This window comes from Chiloscyllium plagiosum, unplaced genomic scaffold (genome assembly GCF_037043375.1).
Source record: "Chiloscyllium plagiosum isolate Xiang-an unplaced genomic scaffold, Cpla_swu_hap1 HiC_scaffold_50, whole genome shotgun sequence".
Taxonomy (NCBI): Eukaryota; Metazoa; Chordata; class Chondrichthyes; order Orectolobiformes; family Hemiscylliidae; genus Chiloscyllium; species Chiloscyllium plagiosum.
Window position 1 is genome coordinate 48,589,535 of NW_028270188.1, and position 17,811 is coordinate 48,607,345.

Sequence of the window (17,811 nt, forward strand, 5' to 3'; positions counted from 1 at the left end):
ATAGCAGCTGGCACCTTGCCCTCCGATGACAAAGACCTGAAGGTCCGTTGAGCTGAGAATATCGTGAGTGCTGGTTCAGGAAGGCAGAGGATCACAGCGTGGTTTGTGAGATTAGTATATCAACCTTTATTTACTCGAATATTGACACTGTTGAACGAGATCCCACAGGAGAAAGTTAGTGTTTGGTGGTAATACAGAATTGTGGAGTTAGGTTTTGCGAACACGGCCTGTGCGTCACTGTCTCTTTGACCATCCAGTGAGAGACAGGAGTGGACTGACAGAGAGAGGGAGAGAGAGAGAGAGAGATGGAAGGGTTGGGAGATGTTGGTAGAGATTGGAATCTCTCCCCCTGCCCCACACACCCCAAGCAGCTGAGATGGCAATCTCTCAGTCAACTCCCTCAGTCAACTCCCTCAGTCAACTCCCTCAGTTTGGCCTCCTCGTGCCGAGTGCCCTCTTGCAGGACAAGGGGGCATTTACTGGAGCAGAATTACAGTCACCCGACACCCATTACTCCCTCAGAGAATATCACCAGGTGTCAGTCTCTGCCACACTCTCAACCTCCTTCCCCAGGGCAACCCAAACCATTTCCAAACCCACCTCCCCACCCTGGTTTAAATTTAAACAATCCTTGGCCGTTAACTGTCAGTTCTCCGTCACCACCCAGTCAGCACGTCGCGCTCCCCTCCCCCTCCCCTGCTGATGAGTGTAAAATGGGAAACTGTTGACAAAATGGCGCCCAAACCAGCCGCCCACGCGGTGATCTGGACGGAACTGGCCTCGGCAACTTTTTCACCCAGAGGGTGGTACGTGTATGGAATGAGCTGCCAGAGGATGTGGTGGAGGCTGGTACAATTGCAACATTTAAGAGGCATTTGGATGGGTACAGGAATAGGAAGGTTTGGAGGGATATGGGCCGGGTGCTGGCAGGTGGGACTAGATTGGGTTGGGATATCAGGGTCAGCATGGACAGGTTGGACCGAAGGGTCTGTTTAGGTGCTGTACATATCTATGACTGTGACTCAGTACTTGTGAAGACGATTCGAGGGGTGGGTCCAATTACCTGCAGGAGAGAAACCGTCACTGCCCACTCCCTCAGCACTGACCCTCTGACAGTGCCCGCTCCCTCAGCACTGACCCTTTGAAAGTGCCCGCTCCCTCAGCACTGACCCTCTGACAGGGCCCGCTCCCTCAGCACTGACCCTCTGACAGTGCCCGCTCCCTCAGCACTGACCCTCTGACAGTGCCCGCTCCCTCAGCACTGACCCTCCGACAGAGCCCACTCCCTCAGCACTGACCCTCCGACAGAGCCCACTCCCTCAGCACAGACCCTCCGACAGGGCCCACTCCCTCAGCACTGACCCTCAAACAGTGCGACACTCCCTCAGCACTGACCCTCCGACAGTGCCCACTCCCTCAGCACTGACCCACCGACAGTGCGGCACTCCCTCAGCACTGACCCACCGACAGTGCCCACTCTCTCAGCACTGACCCTCAAACAGCGCGACACTCCCTCAGCACTGACCCTCTGACAGTGCCCACTCCCTCAGCACTGACCCTCTGACAGTGCCCACTCCCTCAGCACTGACCCTCTGACAGTGCCCACTCCCTCAGCACTGACCCTCTGATAGTGCCCACTCCCTCAGCACTGACCCTCTGATAGTGCCCACTCCCTCAGCACTGACCCTCTGATAGTGCCCCCTCCCTCAGCACTGACCCTCTGACAGTGCCCCCTCCCTCAGCACTGACCCTCCGACAGTGCCCCCTCCCTCAGCGCTGATTATTTGATAAGGGTAGGTGAGTTCCTGACAGAAATAGCAGCTGGCACCTTGCCCTCCGATGACAAAGACCTGAAGGTCCGTTGAGCTGAGAATATCGTGAGTGCTGGTTCAGGAAGGCAGAGGATCACAGCGTGGTTTGTGAGATTAGTATATCAACCTTTATTTACTCGAATATTGACACTGTTGAACGAGATCCCACAGGAGAAAGTTAGTGTTTGATGGTAATACAGAATTGTGGAGTTAGGTTTTGCGAACACGGCCTGTGCGTCACTGTCTCTTTGACCATCCAGTGAGAGACAGGAGTGGACTGACAGAGAGAGAGAGAGAGAGAGAGATGGAAGGGTTGGGAGATGTTGGTAGAGATTGGAATCTCTCCCCCTGCCCCACACACCCCAAGCAGCTGAAATGGCAATCCCTCAGTCAACTCCCTCAGTCAACTCCCTCAGTTTGGCCTCCTCGTGCCGAGTGCCCTCTTGCAGGGCAAGGGGGCATTTACTGGAGCAGAATTACAGTCACCCGACACCCATTACTCCCTCAGAGAATATCACCAGGTGTCAGTCTCTGCCACACTCTCAACCTCCTTCCCCAGGGCAACCCAAACCATTTCCAAACCCACCTCCCCACCCTGGTTTAAACTTAAACAATCCTTGGCCGTTAACTGTCAGTTCTCCGTCACCACCCAGTCAGCACGTCGCGCTCCCCTCCCCCTCCCCTGCTGATGAGTGTAAAATGGGAAACTGTTGACAAAATGGCGCCCAAACCAGCCGCCCACGCGGTTATCTGGACGGAACTGGCCTCGGCATCTTTTCCACCCAGAGGGTGGTACGTGTATGGAATGAGCTGCCAGAGGATGTGGTGGAGGCTGGTACAATCGCAACATTTTAAGAGGCATTTGGATGGGTACAGGAATAGGAAGGTTTGGAGGGATATGGGCCAACTGCTGGCAGGTGGGACTAGATTGGGTTGGGATATCTGGGTCGGCATGGACGGGTTCGGCCGAAGGGTCTGTTTCCGTGCTGTGCATCTCGATGACTGTGACTCAGTACTTGTGAAGACGATTCGAGGGGTAGGTCCAATTACCTGCAGGAGAGAAACCGTCACTGCCCACTCCCTCAGCACTGACCCTCTGACAGTGCCCGCTCCCTCAGCACTGACCCTCCGACAGAGCCCGCTCCCTCAGCACTGACCCTCCGACAGTGCCCTCTCCCTCAGCACTGACCCTCCGACAGTGCGGCACTCCCTCAGCACTGACCCTCCGACAGTGCGGCACTCCCTCAGCACTGACCCTCCGACAGAGGCCGCTCCCTCAGCACTGACCCTCCGACAGAGCCCGCTCCCTCAGCACTGACCCTCCGACAGAGCCCGCTCCCTCAGCACTGACCCTCCGACAGAGCCCGCTCCCTCAGCACTGACCCTCCGACAGAGCCTGCTCCCTCAGCACTGACCCTCCGACAGAGCCCGCTCCCTCAGCACTGACCCTCCGACAGGGCCCGCTCCCTCAGCACTGACCCTCCGACAGGGCCCGCTCCCTCAGCACTGACCCTCCGACAGAGCCCGCTCCCTCAGCACTGACCCTCCGACAGTGCCCTCTCCCTCAGCACTGACCCTCCGACAGTGCGGCACTCCCTCAGCACTGACCCTCCGACAGTGCGGCACTCCCTCAGCACTGACCCTCCGACAGTGCGGCACTCCCTCAGCACTGACCCTCCGACAGAGCCCACTCCCTCAGCACTGACCCTCCGACAGAGCCCGCTCCCTCAGCACTGACCCTCCGACAGAGCCCGCTCCCTCAGCACTGACCCTCCGACAGAGCCCGCTCCCTCAGCACTGACCCTCCGACAGAGCCCGCTCCCTCAGCACTGACCCTCCGATAGAGCCCACTCCCTCAGCACTGACCCTCTGACCGAGCCCACTCCCTCAGCACTGACCCTCTGACCGAGCCCACTCCCTCAGCACTGACCCTCTGACCGAGCCCACTCCCTGAGCACTGACCCTCTGACAGAGCCCACTCCCTCAGCACTGACCCTCTGACCGAGCCCACTCCCTGAGCACTGACCCTCCAACAGAGCCCGCTCCCTCAGCACTGACCCTCCGACAGAGCCCGCTCCCTCAGCACTGACCCTCTGAACCGAGCTGTTCCCTGCTATCGGGCCTTAAGAATGTCCCCCCCTCTCTCTCTCTCTCCCCCGCCACCCTCAGCTGGTGGACCCTGACAGAGACTGGGACTACCTCATGCAGGGAGAGGAATTGACGGACAGGAGGCAGGAGGATCCCTCAGTGCGGCCCAGAAACCTTGGAGCTGCCGGAGCAGGGAGGCGGGAGTGAGGAGGAAGGGAGGCAGAGAAACACAGGGAGTAGAGTTGTGGGTCCTCCTGAGGGTGTGGTACAAACCAGGATCACTAAGCGATGCAAGGGACAGACCTGACTCTGTCCCAAGTGGGTTCCCTCCCTTATCCCAATTTTTGAGCCCGCATGCACCTTCCTTTACCCTGGTACAGGATTAGGAATATCGCTCCAGAGGATGGTCTGGGATACTCATCCCTCGTTGCCCCCTGCTTCTCCAGCCATTTCAGAGGGCAGTTATTCCCCCACATTGCTGAGAGTCTCCAGGGAGGTGGCAGACAGTGTGAGGTGATTAGGGTCTGTTTGAAAGACCCAGTTCGGGAACACATTTCTGACAGGGGGCCTGGGGCGTGCAGCACTGCCTATGTGTGCATGCACATTCTAAAGGTGACAGTGTTACGACAGAAAGGACATTATTAAACCGGAAAGGGTGCAGGGAGGGTTTACGGGGCTGCTCCCTGGACTGTAGGGTGTGAGGTGCAAGGAGATGTTGGACAGGCGGGGACTGTGTTTTTCCCTGGAGTGTAGGGGACTGAGGGGTGACCTTATAGAGGTCTATAAAGTCACAAGAGGCATGGCTAGCTGGCAGCTTTTCCCCCCTTCTAGGGGTGTTTAAAACGGGGGGGGGGGGGGCATAGGTTTAAGGTGAGAGGTCCACAGGGGCATGTTTTCCACACAGAGGGTGGGGAGTCTCTGTAACGGGTTGTCAGAGGTAGTGCTGCAAGTGAGTACAGTATTACCCATTTAAGGACCATTCAGACAGGGACGTGGATGGAATAGGTATGGAGGGATATGGACCAAACACAGGTAAATGGGTTAATGGTGAAAGGTGGACGGTATGGACAGGTTGGGCCGAAGGTCCTGTTTCCACGCTGTAGATCTCCACGACTGTGTGACAGGGGGAGAGAACCAGTGTCCTCGTCTTTGTTAACAGGGGCATAGAGTACAAGAGCAGGGAGGTGATGTTGAACGTGTCCAAGAGCCTGTCACTTCTCAGCTGGAGTATTGTGTCTAGTTGAGGGTGCCACATTATCAGAAAGCTGGGAACACATTGCAGAGTGTCGACTGAAGGACTGGTTTCCAAGGATGGGGATCCAGGGACGAGGATGGATTAGAGACATTGGGGCTGTTCTCCTTGGAGAGAAGGAGGCTGAGAGAGCGAGAGAGAGAGAAATCTGATTGAGATGTTCAGGTACATGAGCAGGGGCTGGATAATCTGGAATGGGAGAGGCATTCTCATTCGTGAAAGGAATAAGGAGGGGAGGGGAGGGGCGTGGATTTAATGGGACGTGCAAACGAAGTGAGAGTGATGTGAGGGGAAAGTTTCCTCACCCAGAGGGTAGGGAGGGTCTGGGACACACTGTCTGGAAATGTGGGGGAGGCAGGTTCATCTGAGGGGCATCGGACGGTCATTTTGCCAGAGGTGGCATGCAGGAAAAGGCAGGCGATTGGCACCAGGGGCTAGAACCGGGACAGGGAGAGTGGGCCGAATGGCCTCCTGCACTGGAACAATCCTGGGATTGCGCAGAATAATCCCAGATGGAGTAAACCTGGCGGATTTCCCCTCCCTACCGCGGGGTTTGGGTTTTGTTTATAAACGATGATGCGGTTTGAAATGACCAACACTTTTAAAAAATTTTTAATTCGGCTTTAAATCCCAGACTTTTTCTCTCTCAAAAAAAAATTGAATTCAAATTTCTTCAGCTGGCCGGGTGGGCTTTGAACTCTCGTCTTCGGGCCTGGGGCTCTGGATTTGCCGTTGGCCCCAACGGGACAGGTCTCACTGAGTGGCCCTGGGAGTGTGAGGCTGAGACTGAGATTACAGACGTGGAGATTTGTCTTTCCCTCAGCCTTACTTCCTGTTCACAGAGTGTCCATGGTGTCTTGTAACAGGTAAATGTGACACACCCTATGGGGCACACCCACAATTTCACTTCAGTGTGGTCTAATGCTATAAAAAAAAATCTCTGTCCCCACCTTACTGACTGCTCTGGCGTTTGGTATGCTTTCCTTTATTGGTCAGAGTATTGAGTACAGGAGTTGGGAGGTCATGTTGCGGCTGTACAGGACATTGGTTAGGCCACTGTTGGAATATTGTGTGCAATTCTGGTCTCCTTCCTATCGGAAAGATGTTGTGAAACTTGAAAGGGTTCAGAAAAGATTTACAAGGATGTTGCCAGGGTTGGAGGATCTGAGCTACAGGGAGAGGCTGAACAGGCTGGGGCTGTTTTCCCTGCAGCGTCGGAGGCTGAGGGGTGACCTTATAGAGGTTTACAAAATCATGGACAGGGTAAATAGGCAAAGTCTTTTCCCTGGGGTCGGGGAGTCCAGAACTAGAGGGGCATAGGTTTAGGGTGAGAGGGGAAAGGGATCTGAGGGGTAACGTTTTCACACAGAGGGTGGTGTGTGTATGGAATGAGCTGCCAGAGGATGTGGTGGAGGCTGGTACAATTGCAACATTTAAGAGGCATTTGGATGGGGATATGAATAGGAAGGGTTTGGAGGGATATGGGCCAGGTGCTGGCAGGTGGGACTAGATTGGGTTGGGATATCTGGGTCAGCATGGACGGGTTGGGCCGAAGGGCCTGTTTCTGTGCTTTGCAGCTGTACGCGGAGGGGAAACGGGATTGATGCCACAGTTTGACAGCATTGGTCATGCCCAGGTGCCCGAGTGTGCTTCAGGTGGGAGTGAATGGACATAGACACAGGGAGGAGCCTTAAATATTCACTCTCAATGGGAGGGGAGTGTTCCTGTGTGACTGTAGCCCATTCAGCAGGGAGGGAGGGAGGGAGGATGGGGGTTAAGCAGAATGACAGCGGGCCAGGCTGGGGATGATCACAAAACTGATACTGATCGTGGGACTGTGGATAACCTTTCAAAAACTTGACTCACGGTTTTATCCCACTAATCCCCTGAGCAAATGCACACACTCCCATTAATCTGTCACATTTTCTGTTTTTCTCATTTCCTTCATGGAAGTAAAGCTCCCTTTACTATTTGAAATCACAAGACAAGCTCTCTCTGCACTGGACAGGGACAGCACGGGGTTAAATACAGAGTAAAGCTTCTTCTACACTGTCCGCCCCCATCAAACACTCCCAGGGACAGGGACAGTACAGGGTTAGATACAGAATAAAGCTCCCTCTACACTGTCCCCCCCATCAAACACTCACAGGGACAGCATGGGGTTAAATACAGAGTAAAGCTCCCTCTACACTGTCCCCCCATCAAACACTCCCCAGGACAGGGACAGGACGGGGTTAGATACAGAGTAAAGCTGTCTCTACCCTGTCCCCCCACTCCCAGGGAGAGGGGGGTTAGATACAGAGTAAAGCTCCCTCTACCCTGACCCCCCACTCCCAGGGACAGGGGGGGTTAGATACAGAGTAAAGCTCCCTCTACCCTGTCCCACCACTCCCAGGGACAGAGGGGTTAGATACAGAGTAAAGCTCCCTCTCCCTGTCTTGCCCCAGGGCCTGTTATTCCAATCCCTCGCTGAGCCCTCTGCTCTGCTGGTCAGGTGATTGTAAGCTGATGGGTGCCTCTGTCTCCTATTCCTGTGAGCCCTCACCTCTCTGTGCCTTCATTAACCCCCCTTCCATCCTCCCCCTACCCTTCCCAATCTCTGCACCCTCCTCTCCTCTCCTCTCCTCCCACCCTCCCCAGAACCCACAAATACCTAAGGAGTCCCTCAAAGGTGGAGCCAAGTGGATTTAGCGTGGACGGGTCAGCCCTGACTAGATGGGCCAAAGGGCCTCACCATCACTGTGAGACTTGATGGGACCTCCCCCGCCCCCCGCGCTGCAAAGTTGGCAAGTGCCAGTTAACTCATGTCCGGAGACCTCACACAGTCACTTGTCCCATCGTCAGGAAGCAGAGGAGGATGGAGTTCGACATCACATGACTGCCGTCCCACCTTCCACATTCCCAATCCTGCCCTGGGAGAACTGAAGGAAAAGTGTCCGTTCCATCCTGCGTCCGTCAGGACAGCGTGCAAGAGTGCCTGATTTTTCTTTACCCCCCTCAAAGGCGAGGGGCAAAACCAACGGCAGTGTGCCTCAACCCACCCTACGAGATCGGCAGCAGCCATTCGCTGGTTTACTCCTCAAGGCGGCCAATCAGAGGCTAGCCGGCCGTTTGGAAAATTAAACAGGGCTTCAGCAGTTAACTGTCGATCATCATAAACCAGCAGAGTCTCTGTGGCAATGTCTCTGTTAATGAGAGCCTGTCAACCAATCAGGGTCCTCCTCCCATGCAGTATCAGAGCTGGTTAGCCCCCTGACTGGGCACTCTTGCAAAGTGTCCTGATTGGTGCAAAAAGGAAATCTTCGACCAATCGTGCACTCTCTTGCCCGTCCTGAGCAAGTGACTGTTTCTGTACAGTCCTCCCCCGGTTACTCTCTTATGGGATTGCGCACAGCAGTATCCCACAGAATGAGACTGCAGGCCATTCCTGAAGGGAAGCTAACCCTTCCTGGGGTGAGGGGTGTGTGTCCATGCCTTTAGCTGACTCGGAGACAGTTCCCTAGGAGTGGGCTGTTTGGGTGGGGTGAGGACCAGCACGCTTGATAGGAATATGGGATCGATACAGGGGCCTCGGGGTGTAGTCTAACTCCCCCAACACCCACAGGGACACAGCTTTGGGGTAAGTGATGGGGGGGGTGGGGGGATGGGCTGGTCCTTATAACATCTCCAAAGAGATCTCAAGGACAGCTTCCCATCAGGAAACAGAACCCCATGGAGCAGGAGCAGGGCACTGGGGGAGGGAGTGTGTGTGCGCGTACGTGCAAAATGTCTCAGCAAAGTACAACTGTATAACCAGGCATACAAAGAGCTCAATGCTTTGTTCTCCCACCAGAAACACCACCACAGACAGACAGACACACACAGGCTTAGATACTCTCACACTCTTAGTCTCACACACAGACAGGCAGAGACGTGCATGCATGCGCACACACACACACTCACACACACACACACACTCATAGGCTGTCTCTCACACAGACATACACACGCGTTCTTACAGTTTCTCTCACACACAGATACAGACTCATACACACAGATTCTCATAAACACAGACACACACATACTCGCAGACACACACACACACAAAGCCACACAAACTCAGACAGGCAGAGACACACACACACAGGCAGGCAGAGACACAGACACACACACAGACACAGACACACAGATGGTGTGAGAGTGACTCACCCCATCATCTTCGCAATCGACTCTTTCCCTGGGCAGTTTTCCAACACCTTCCCACACTTGCTAAATCCACCTTCCTGTTAAAATTTCATTCCCCCAGCTTGTGCTGAGTGCTGTCCTTTAACCTCCCCACGTAACCCTCTATCCTCCTCCTCTCTCTCTGTCTCTCTCTCTCTCTCTCTGTCTCTCTGTCTCTGTCTCTGTCTGTCTCTCTCTCTCTCTCTGTCTCTCTGCCTCTGGTGCCGCCCTAGTATTCACCCAGACTGTGCCACTTGGTGATCTGCCTCCTGGGGTTTTCCAAGACTTCCCGCCAGTGTTGCACACCGCTGGGACTGGGGCTGAGCTGCCCCAGCAGGATGGAGCCCACCACCTCGTTCTTGGTGGTCCTGTCGAAGTTGACGAGCAGCAACTCCAGGCTGACCTCCCTCAGGCTCTCTGCTCGGATCTCAAAGCTGAACAACTCGTTGAAGACTGGGTTCTGTGTACACTTCCTCATGTGGGTCTTCCTCTTCGCCACTCTCCTCCTCCCAAGGAACAGGTTCACTTTGACGTAGGGGTCTGCGGTAGGGGGGGGGGGGGAACAACACAGGAACAGGGGTTACACAACCATCTTGCTGTGGCAAACCCCAAAGACCCCTGAACATCACCCCCACTCCTAATCCTTCCCCAACGGGCATCTCACCTTCTGCACTTTAACTGGAGCTGAAATATAACCAGGAGGAGGCAGTAGAGTCCCACACACGGGAGAGGGAGGGGCGAATGGCTTCCCCTGCTCAGGTTCCTCAGCCCCTCACTCCCAGTAAAATCCCAGACGTCCCCAAACCAGGTCTTCAATGGGCCGACTCCTGCTCAGTATCTCACTTAAACTTACCCATCCCCATCACCCCTTCCCTCACCATCATCACCTTGCATTTCCCTAACCGTTTCCCACGGCCGACCCACCCTAACCTGCACATCCCTGGGCACTATGGGACAATTTCCCACGGCCAATCCACCCTAACCTGCACATCCCTGGGCACTATGGGACAATTTCCCACGGCCAATCCACCCTAACCTGCACATCCCTGGGCACTATGGGACAATTTCCCACGGCCGACCCACCCTAACCTGCACATCCCTGGGCACTATGGGACAATTTCCCACGGCCGACCCACCCTAACCTGCACATCCCTGGGCACTATGGGACAATTTCCCACGGCCGACCCACCCTAACCTGCACATCCCTGGGCACTATGGGACAATTTCCCACGGCCGACCCACCCTAACCTGCACATCCCTGGGCACTATGGGACAATTTCCCATGGCCAATCCACCCTAACCTGCACATCCCTGGGCACTATGGGACAATTTCCCACGGCCAACCCACCCTAACCTGTACATCCCTGGACACTATGGGACAATTTCCCATGGCCAATCCACCCTAACCTGCACATCCCTGGGCACTATGGGACAATTTCCCATGGCCAACCCACCCTAACCTGTACATCCCTGGACACTATGGGACAATTTCCCCACGGCCAATCCACCCTAACCTGCACATCCCTGGGCACTATGGGACAATTCCCCACGGCCAACCCACCCTAACCTGTACATCCCTGGACACTATGGGACAATTTCCCACGGCCAATCCACCCTAACCTGCACATCCCTGGGCACTATGGGACAATTTCCCACGGCCGACCCACCCTAACCTGTACATCACTGGGCACTATGGGACACTTTCCCATTGCCAATCCACCCTAACCTGCACATCCCTGGGCACTACGGGACAATTTCCCACGGCCAACCCACCCTAACCTGCACATCCCTGGACACTATGGGACAATTTCCCACGGCCGACCCACCCTAACCTGCACATCCCTAGGCACTATGGGACAATTTCCCATTGCCAATCCACCCTCACCTGCACATCCCTGGGCACTACGGGACAATTTCCCACGGCCAATCCACCCTCACCTGCACATCCCTGGACACTATGGGACAATTTCCCACGACCAATCCACCCTAACCTGCACATCTTTGGACTGTGGGAGGAAACCGGAGCACCCGGAGGAAACCCACGCAGACACGGGGGAGAATGTGGAAACTCCACACAGACAGTCGCCCGAGGCTGGAATCGAACCCAGGTCCCTGGCGTCGTGAGGCAGCTGTGCTAACCACTGAGCCACTGTGGGACCTTACACAATGGACGGTGTAACATCGATGAGCCAATCCTGTTGGGGCACTGGGATTAAAAACTAGTGGGAACCAGGAACCTGGCATTCTTGCACGTTCTACGCTACACGTGAGTCCAGCCTGGCTCCCATCAGTCGGTACCGACTACCACCCCACAGGTATGGTAACCTCTGACCCCTGCCAACCCTGCCCAGGCCCTGAGGTAAATGAAGAAGATGATGGATTTAATAACTGCTACCTGAGAGACCGATGATGTCCATTTTGGGTAGGTGCCGGGCTTTTAGCACCACCACAGTCAGTCTGTGAGCGACGGGTTGGTAACTGACAGAAGCCAGGAGCTCCCCTCTGCTGACACACTTCTGAAGGGTTAAGATAAAAAGATCAAAACGTCAGAGAGGGACTGGTGACAGCGAACACGGTCAGCATAAAGTTCACGGTCTAGCTCCCACCCTCCTACCGCAATCACACAGCAACGGGGAGCGGCAGCAGGCAGTTCGGCCCCCTTGGGTCTGCTAGCCCATTGTCTACAGAGAGGACCCAGCATTCCCTTCTGCTTCTGGACTCCACCCCCCCCCCTCAGATCAAAGCCCTGGCACTCACGGGAGAATCTCCACGTTTACAGATGACACAAAACCTGGAAGATTTTAAATTGGGATGAGGACGGCAGTGTGGGACAGGTTAATGTAGGACAGGTCGAGGAATGGGGCAGGGGGCGGGCAGGAACAGGTTAATGTAGGACAGGTCCAGGCAGAGGTCAGAGGGCAGGCAGGAACAGGTTAATGTAGGACAGGTCGGGGCAGAGGGCAGGCAGGAACAGGTTAATGGAGGACAGATCGGGGCAGAGGGCAGAGGGCAGGCAGGAACAGGTTAATGTAGGACAGGTCGGGGCAGAGGGCAGGCAGGAACAGGTTAATGTAGGACAGGTCTGGGGAGAGGGCAGGGGGCTGGCAGGAACAGGTTAATGTAGGACAGGTCTGGGGAGAGGGCAGGGGGCTGGCAGGAACAGGTTAATGTAGGACAGGTCGGGGCAGAGGTCAGGCAGGAACAGGTTAATGTAGGACAGGTCTGGGGAGAGGGCAGGGGGCTGGCAGGAACAGGTTAATGTAGGACAGGTCTGGGGAGAGGGCAGGGGGCTGGCAGGGTCAGGTTAATGTAGGACAGGTCGGGGCAGAGGGCAGAGGGCAGGCAGGAACAGGTTAATGTAGGACAGATCGGGGCAGGGGGCAGAGGGCAGGCAGGAACAGGTTAATGTAGGACAGATCGGGGCAGAGGGCAGGGGGCTGGCAGGAACAGGTTAATATAACATAGAGAACTGTGAGGTGATGCCCTTTGGTTGTGGGAACATTGGAAGACAATATAAAATAGGGAGCCCAATTCGAAAGAGTTTGAGGAGCAGAGGCAGCTAAGTGTATATGTGCACAGATCATTGAAGGTGGCAGGGCAGGGGGAGAGTGCAGGGAGTAAACCAGACAGTGTCCTCGTCTTTGTTAACAGGGACATAGAGTACAAGAGCAGGGAGGTGATGTTGAACGTGTCCAAGAGCCTGTCACTTCTCAGCTGGAGTATTGTGTCTAGTTGAGGGTGCCACATTATCAGAAAGCTGGGAGCACATTGCAGAGTGTCGACTGAAGGACTGGTTTCCAAGGATGGGGATCCAGGGACGAGAATGGATGAGGGAGAGAGGGACAGGGAGAGAGAGAAGGAGACAGGGACAGGGAGAGTGAGAAAGACAGGGAGAGAGACACCAGACAGCCTGACATCAGCAGTGGCAGAAATACTGGAGTCTATTCCAAAGGATGGCCTGTCGGAGTGCTTCGAAAATACCAAGGGGGGGAATTACACCAAGTTGCTGCCCATTTGTCGAAGGGAAACAGTGTTTAACAAACCTACTGTAGTTTCCGGTGGGTGTGGCGTAATTGGATTTAGAGTGCTTTCAATAAAGTCCCACACACTGTACAAAAATCAATGCACTGGGGTTGGATTGAGAACTGGTTAGCAGGGCGAGAGGGAGGACTGCAGATGCTGGAGGTCAGAGTCGAGATGTGAGTGGTGCTGGAAAAGCACAGCAGGTCAGGCACCATCCAAGGAGCAGCAAAATCGACATTTCAGGCAAAAGCCCTTCATCAGGAAGGTTAGCAGGACAGAGGATATTTTTAAGGTGAAAGGAGGAAGACTTAAAAAGGACAGGAGGGGGTTTTGTTTTTACACAGAGGGTGGTTTGTGTGCGGACTGAACGTCCAGAGGGAGTGATGGATGTGAGTACAAATACAGTGTTTACAAACCATTTGGATAAGTTGATGGGTTGTTGTGAGTGGAAGCCTGTGGTGAGTTGGGTTATGGTCAGGGATCATTGCTTGCCCCCCAAGTTATTCACTGGACATTCCAATGATTGATCAGTGGTGCTGGAAGAGCACAGCAATTCAGGCAGCATCCGAGGACAGGCAAAATCGACGTTTCGGGCAAAAGCCCTTCATCAGGCGCCACCTCGTGCTCCCGTGAGGAGGTTGAGCAATTCATCAACTTCACCAACACATTCCACCCCAACCTTAAATTCACCTGGACCATCTCTGACACCTCCGTCAATGACGACTGACTTGACGCTGACATTTTTTACAAACCCACAGACTCCCACAGCTACCTGGATTACACCTCTTCCCACTCTGCCTCCTGCAAAAATGCTATCCCACATTCCCAATTCGTCAGTCTCTGCCGCATCTCCTCCCAGGAGGAGCGGTTCCACCACAGAACACACCAGATGGCCTCCTTCTTTAGAGACCACAATTTCCATTCCCACGTGGTTAAAGATGCCCTCCAACGCATCTCATCCACATCCCGCACCTCCGCCCTCAGACCCAACCCCTCCAACCGCAACAAGAACAGAACTCCCCTGATGCTCACTTTCCACCCTACCAACCTTCGCATAAACCAAATCATCCGCCGACATTTCCGCCACCTCCAAACAGACCCCACCACCAGGGATATATTTCCCTCCCCACCCCTTTCCACCTTCCGCAAAGACTGTTCCCTCCGTGACTACCTGGTCAGGTCCACGGCCCCTTACAACCCACCCTCCCATCCTGGCACTTTCCCCTGCCACCGCAGGAACTGTAAAACCTGTGCCCACACCTCCTCCCTCACCTCTATCCAAGGCCCTAAAGGAGCCTTCCACATCCATCAATGTTTCACCTGCACATCCACTAATATCATTTATTGTATCCGTTGCTCCCGATGCGGTCTCCTCTACATTGGGGAGACTGGGCACCTCCTAGCAGAGCGCTTTAGGGAACATCTCCGAGACACCCGCACCAATCAACCACACCACCCCGTGCCCCAAAATTTCAACTCCCCCTCCCACTCTGCCGAGGATATGGAGGTCCTGGGCCTCCTTCACTGCCGCTCCCTCACCACCAGACGCCTGGAGAAAGAACGCCTCATCTTCTGCCTCAGAACGCTTCAACCCCAGGGCATCAATGTGGATTTCAACAGTTTCCTCATCCTAGTTTCTAACCTCCAGCAACACTGTCCCCTTGACTTGTCCGGACTTGTCCAACCTGCCCAGCTCCTTTTCCACCTATCCACTCCATCCTCTCCTCCCTGACCTATCACCTTCATCTCCTCCCCCACTGACCTATTGTACTGTATGCTACTCTATCCCCACCCCCACCCTCCTCTAGCTTATCTCTCCACGCTTCAGGCTCTCTGCCTTTATTCCTGATGAAGGGCTTTAGCCCGAAACGTCGATTTTGCCTGTCCTCGGATGCTGCCTGAATTGCTGTGCTCTTCCAGCACCACTGATCCAGAATCTGGTTTCCAGCATCTGCAGTCATTGTTTTTACCTATTCCAATGATTGAGCCAAGGAAATCAAATGGAATATTTCCAAGTTTCCTGACGTTTGGAACGAGGCGAGAGTGGAATTGGTGAGACAGGTGTACAGGGCGAATGAGATGGAGCAGAGTGTTATTGAAATGGAGATATGTGGGGAACAGTTCTGAGGAAGGGTCGCTGGACCTGAGACGGTAACCCTGATTTCTCTTCACAGACCTGCTGTGCTTTTCCAGCAACTTCTGTTTTTGATATATAGTGTGTGTACGGAGGGTGATGGGTGTCAATGTACACCAGTCTGACGCAGCAGACAGTTACAAAGGCCCTGATTGCAAGAGGATTTGAGAGCAGGGATAGGGATGCCTTACTGCAGTTGTACACGCTCTTGGTGAGACCATATCTCTAGTATTGTGTGGAGTTTTGGTCTGCTTTGTTAAGAGAGGATGTTTTTGTTAGAGAGGAAGTGCAGCAGAGGATTGGTTCAACCGCATCTTTATTCAGTAGGATTTAGAAGGATGAGAAGTGATCTGATTGAAATATCTAAAATTCTCACAGGGCTGGACAGACTCAATGCAGAGAAAATGTTTCCCCAGTTGGGGAGTACAGAATGAGGGGGCGATAACCTTAGGACACAGGGTAGATTGCTTAGGACCCAGATGAGGAAATATTTCTTCACTCACAGAATAGTGAACCTGTAGGATTTTCTACTGCAGAAGGCTGTGGAGGCCAAGTCATGTATATATTCAAGGGAAAGAGAGAGAAACATGTTCTCTGCAGGCTGGAGGTGTATGGGGCATATCGGGAACGTGTGAGAGCAAGGCACTGAGATGGTGGTCGGGCACGCCAAACCCGATGGGCTGAATGGCCTACTGTTTAGCCACACGCTGATACCTGGATTCAGTGGCGAATGGGGAAAAGCTCAGACAGACTGGGCAGAGTGAGGGGGTCATGTGAGGGGAGTGTGCAAGACCCTGAGTCTTTTCCGGCCTACTCAAGGCCCCGGGCCTACAGGAGAACAACGGGGCACGGGATAGGGCTGGCCCCTCCTAATTACCGCGAGGGGAGGGTCGGGGACTCACCTCTGTCAAACAAGTACAATATACTCTGCACCCAACGCATTTCCCATTGTTCGGTTGCCCCGGCAACCCTCTCCATTTAACGCGTGTAGGCCTCTGGTTAGCTGTTCCCACACAACACTGGGACCTTGACGTCATCCTCCTGTACAATCCTCACTATTGTTTCCCGAATTTCTCCTCTTTATCCAACTGCCTGCAGTTTGACACCAGCTAACCGATCTCTAGGCAGCTACCAGAACCTTCCAGAATCGACAGACGCTCATTGCATTTCAATTTTGCATCTCCCCACACTGCCCCTCCACCACCGACGCTCCTGGCCAAATATCTTTCAGCTCTACCCTCCACTTATCTGCGATTTATTTCCCCGTTCACACTCAAAGGGGACAGTCGCTGAGCGTGTTGCACTGATAGAGAGGGGTTCACTTCATCTTACATCTTGAAAATATCATGTCCCTCAGCACCGACCCTCCGACAGCGCCCGCTCCCTCAGCGATGACTCTCCGACAGTGCCCGCTCCCTCAGCGCTGACCCTCTGACAGCGCAGCACTCCCTCAGCACTGAACCTCTGACAGCGCCCGCTCCCTTAGCACTGACCCTCCGACGGCACCCGCTCCCTTAGCACTGACCCTCCGACAGTGCGGCACTCCCTTAGCACTGACCCTCTGACAGCACCCGCTCCCTTAGGACTGACCCTCCGACAGCACCCGCTCCCTCAGCACTGACCCTCCGACAGTGCGGCACTCCCTTAGCACTGACCCTCCGACGGCACCCGCTCCCTTAGCACTGACCCTCCGACAGCACCCGCTCCCTTAGCACTGACCCTCCGACAGTGCGGCACTCCCTTAGCACTGACCCTCCGACAGCACCCGCTCCCTTAGCACTGACCCTCCGACAGCACCCGCTCCCTCAGCACTGACCCTCCGACAGTGTGGCACTCCCTCAGCACTGACCCTCCGACAGCACCCGCTCCCTTAGCACTGACCCTCCAACAGCACCTGCTCCCTCAGCACTGACCCTCCGACAGTGCGGCACTCCCTCAGCACTGACCCTCCGACAGTGCGACATTCCCTCAGCACTGACCCTCCGACAGCGCAGCGCTCCCTCAGCACTGACCCTCCGACAGTGCGACATTCCCTCAGCACTGACCCTCCGACAGTGCCCACTCCCTCAGCACTGACCCTCCGACAGCGCAGCGCTCCCTCAGCACTGAACCTCTGTCAGCGCCCGCTCCCTCAGCACTGATCCTCTGACTGCCTGCTCCCTCAGCGCTGACCCATGTGCTGTCAGTCTGGAGTTTGGTTTGGTTTGGGTCTGTCTCTGCTATGACACTGGCCCCCCCCCCCCCACAGTGCTGTGTTGCAGAGCTGTTGTAGTTTACCCACAGTCTGTACCGCTCCCAGA

The 17,811-nt window shown here is 54.8% G+C and overlaps 1 protein-coding gene across 2 annotated transcripts in view; it reads right to left on the reverse strand.

Annotated features, from left to right (window-relative positions):
* Positions 1–7,830: 7,830 nt before the first annotated feature.
* Positions 7,831–17,811, reverse strand: part of LOC122547828 (synaptotagmin-11-like) — a 28,873-nt gene continuing 18,892 nt past the window's right edge. The window contains exons 3-4 of one of the 2 annotated variants that reach the window (XM_087985163.1): positions 11,750–11,870; positions 7,831–9,894 (exon numbers count right to left, since the gene is read on the reverse strand). In XM_087985163.1, the coding sequence (XP_087841289.1) occupies positions 9,584–9,894; positions 11,750–11,870 (432 nt within the window). In that variant the 3' untranslated portion in view covers positions 7,831–9,583. Of the gene's footprint in view, positions 9,895–11,746; positions 11,871–17,811 lie in introns of both variants that reach the window. The other variant, XM_087985162.1, reaches the window with a different exon arrangement.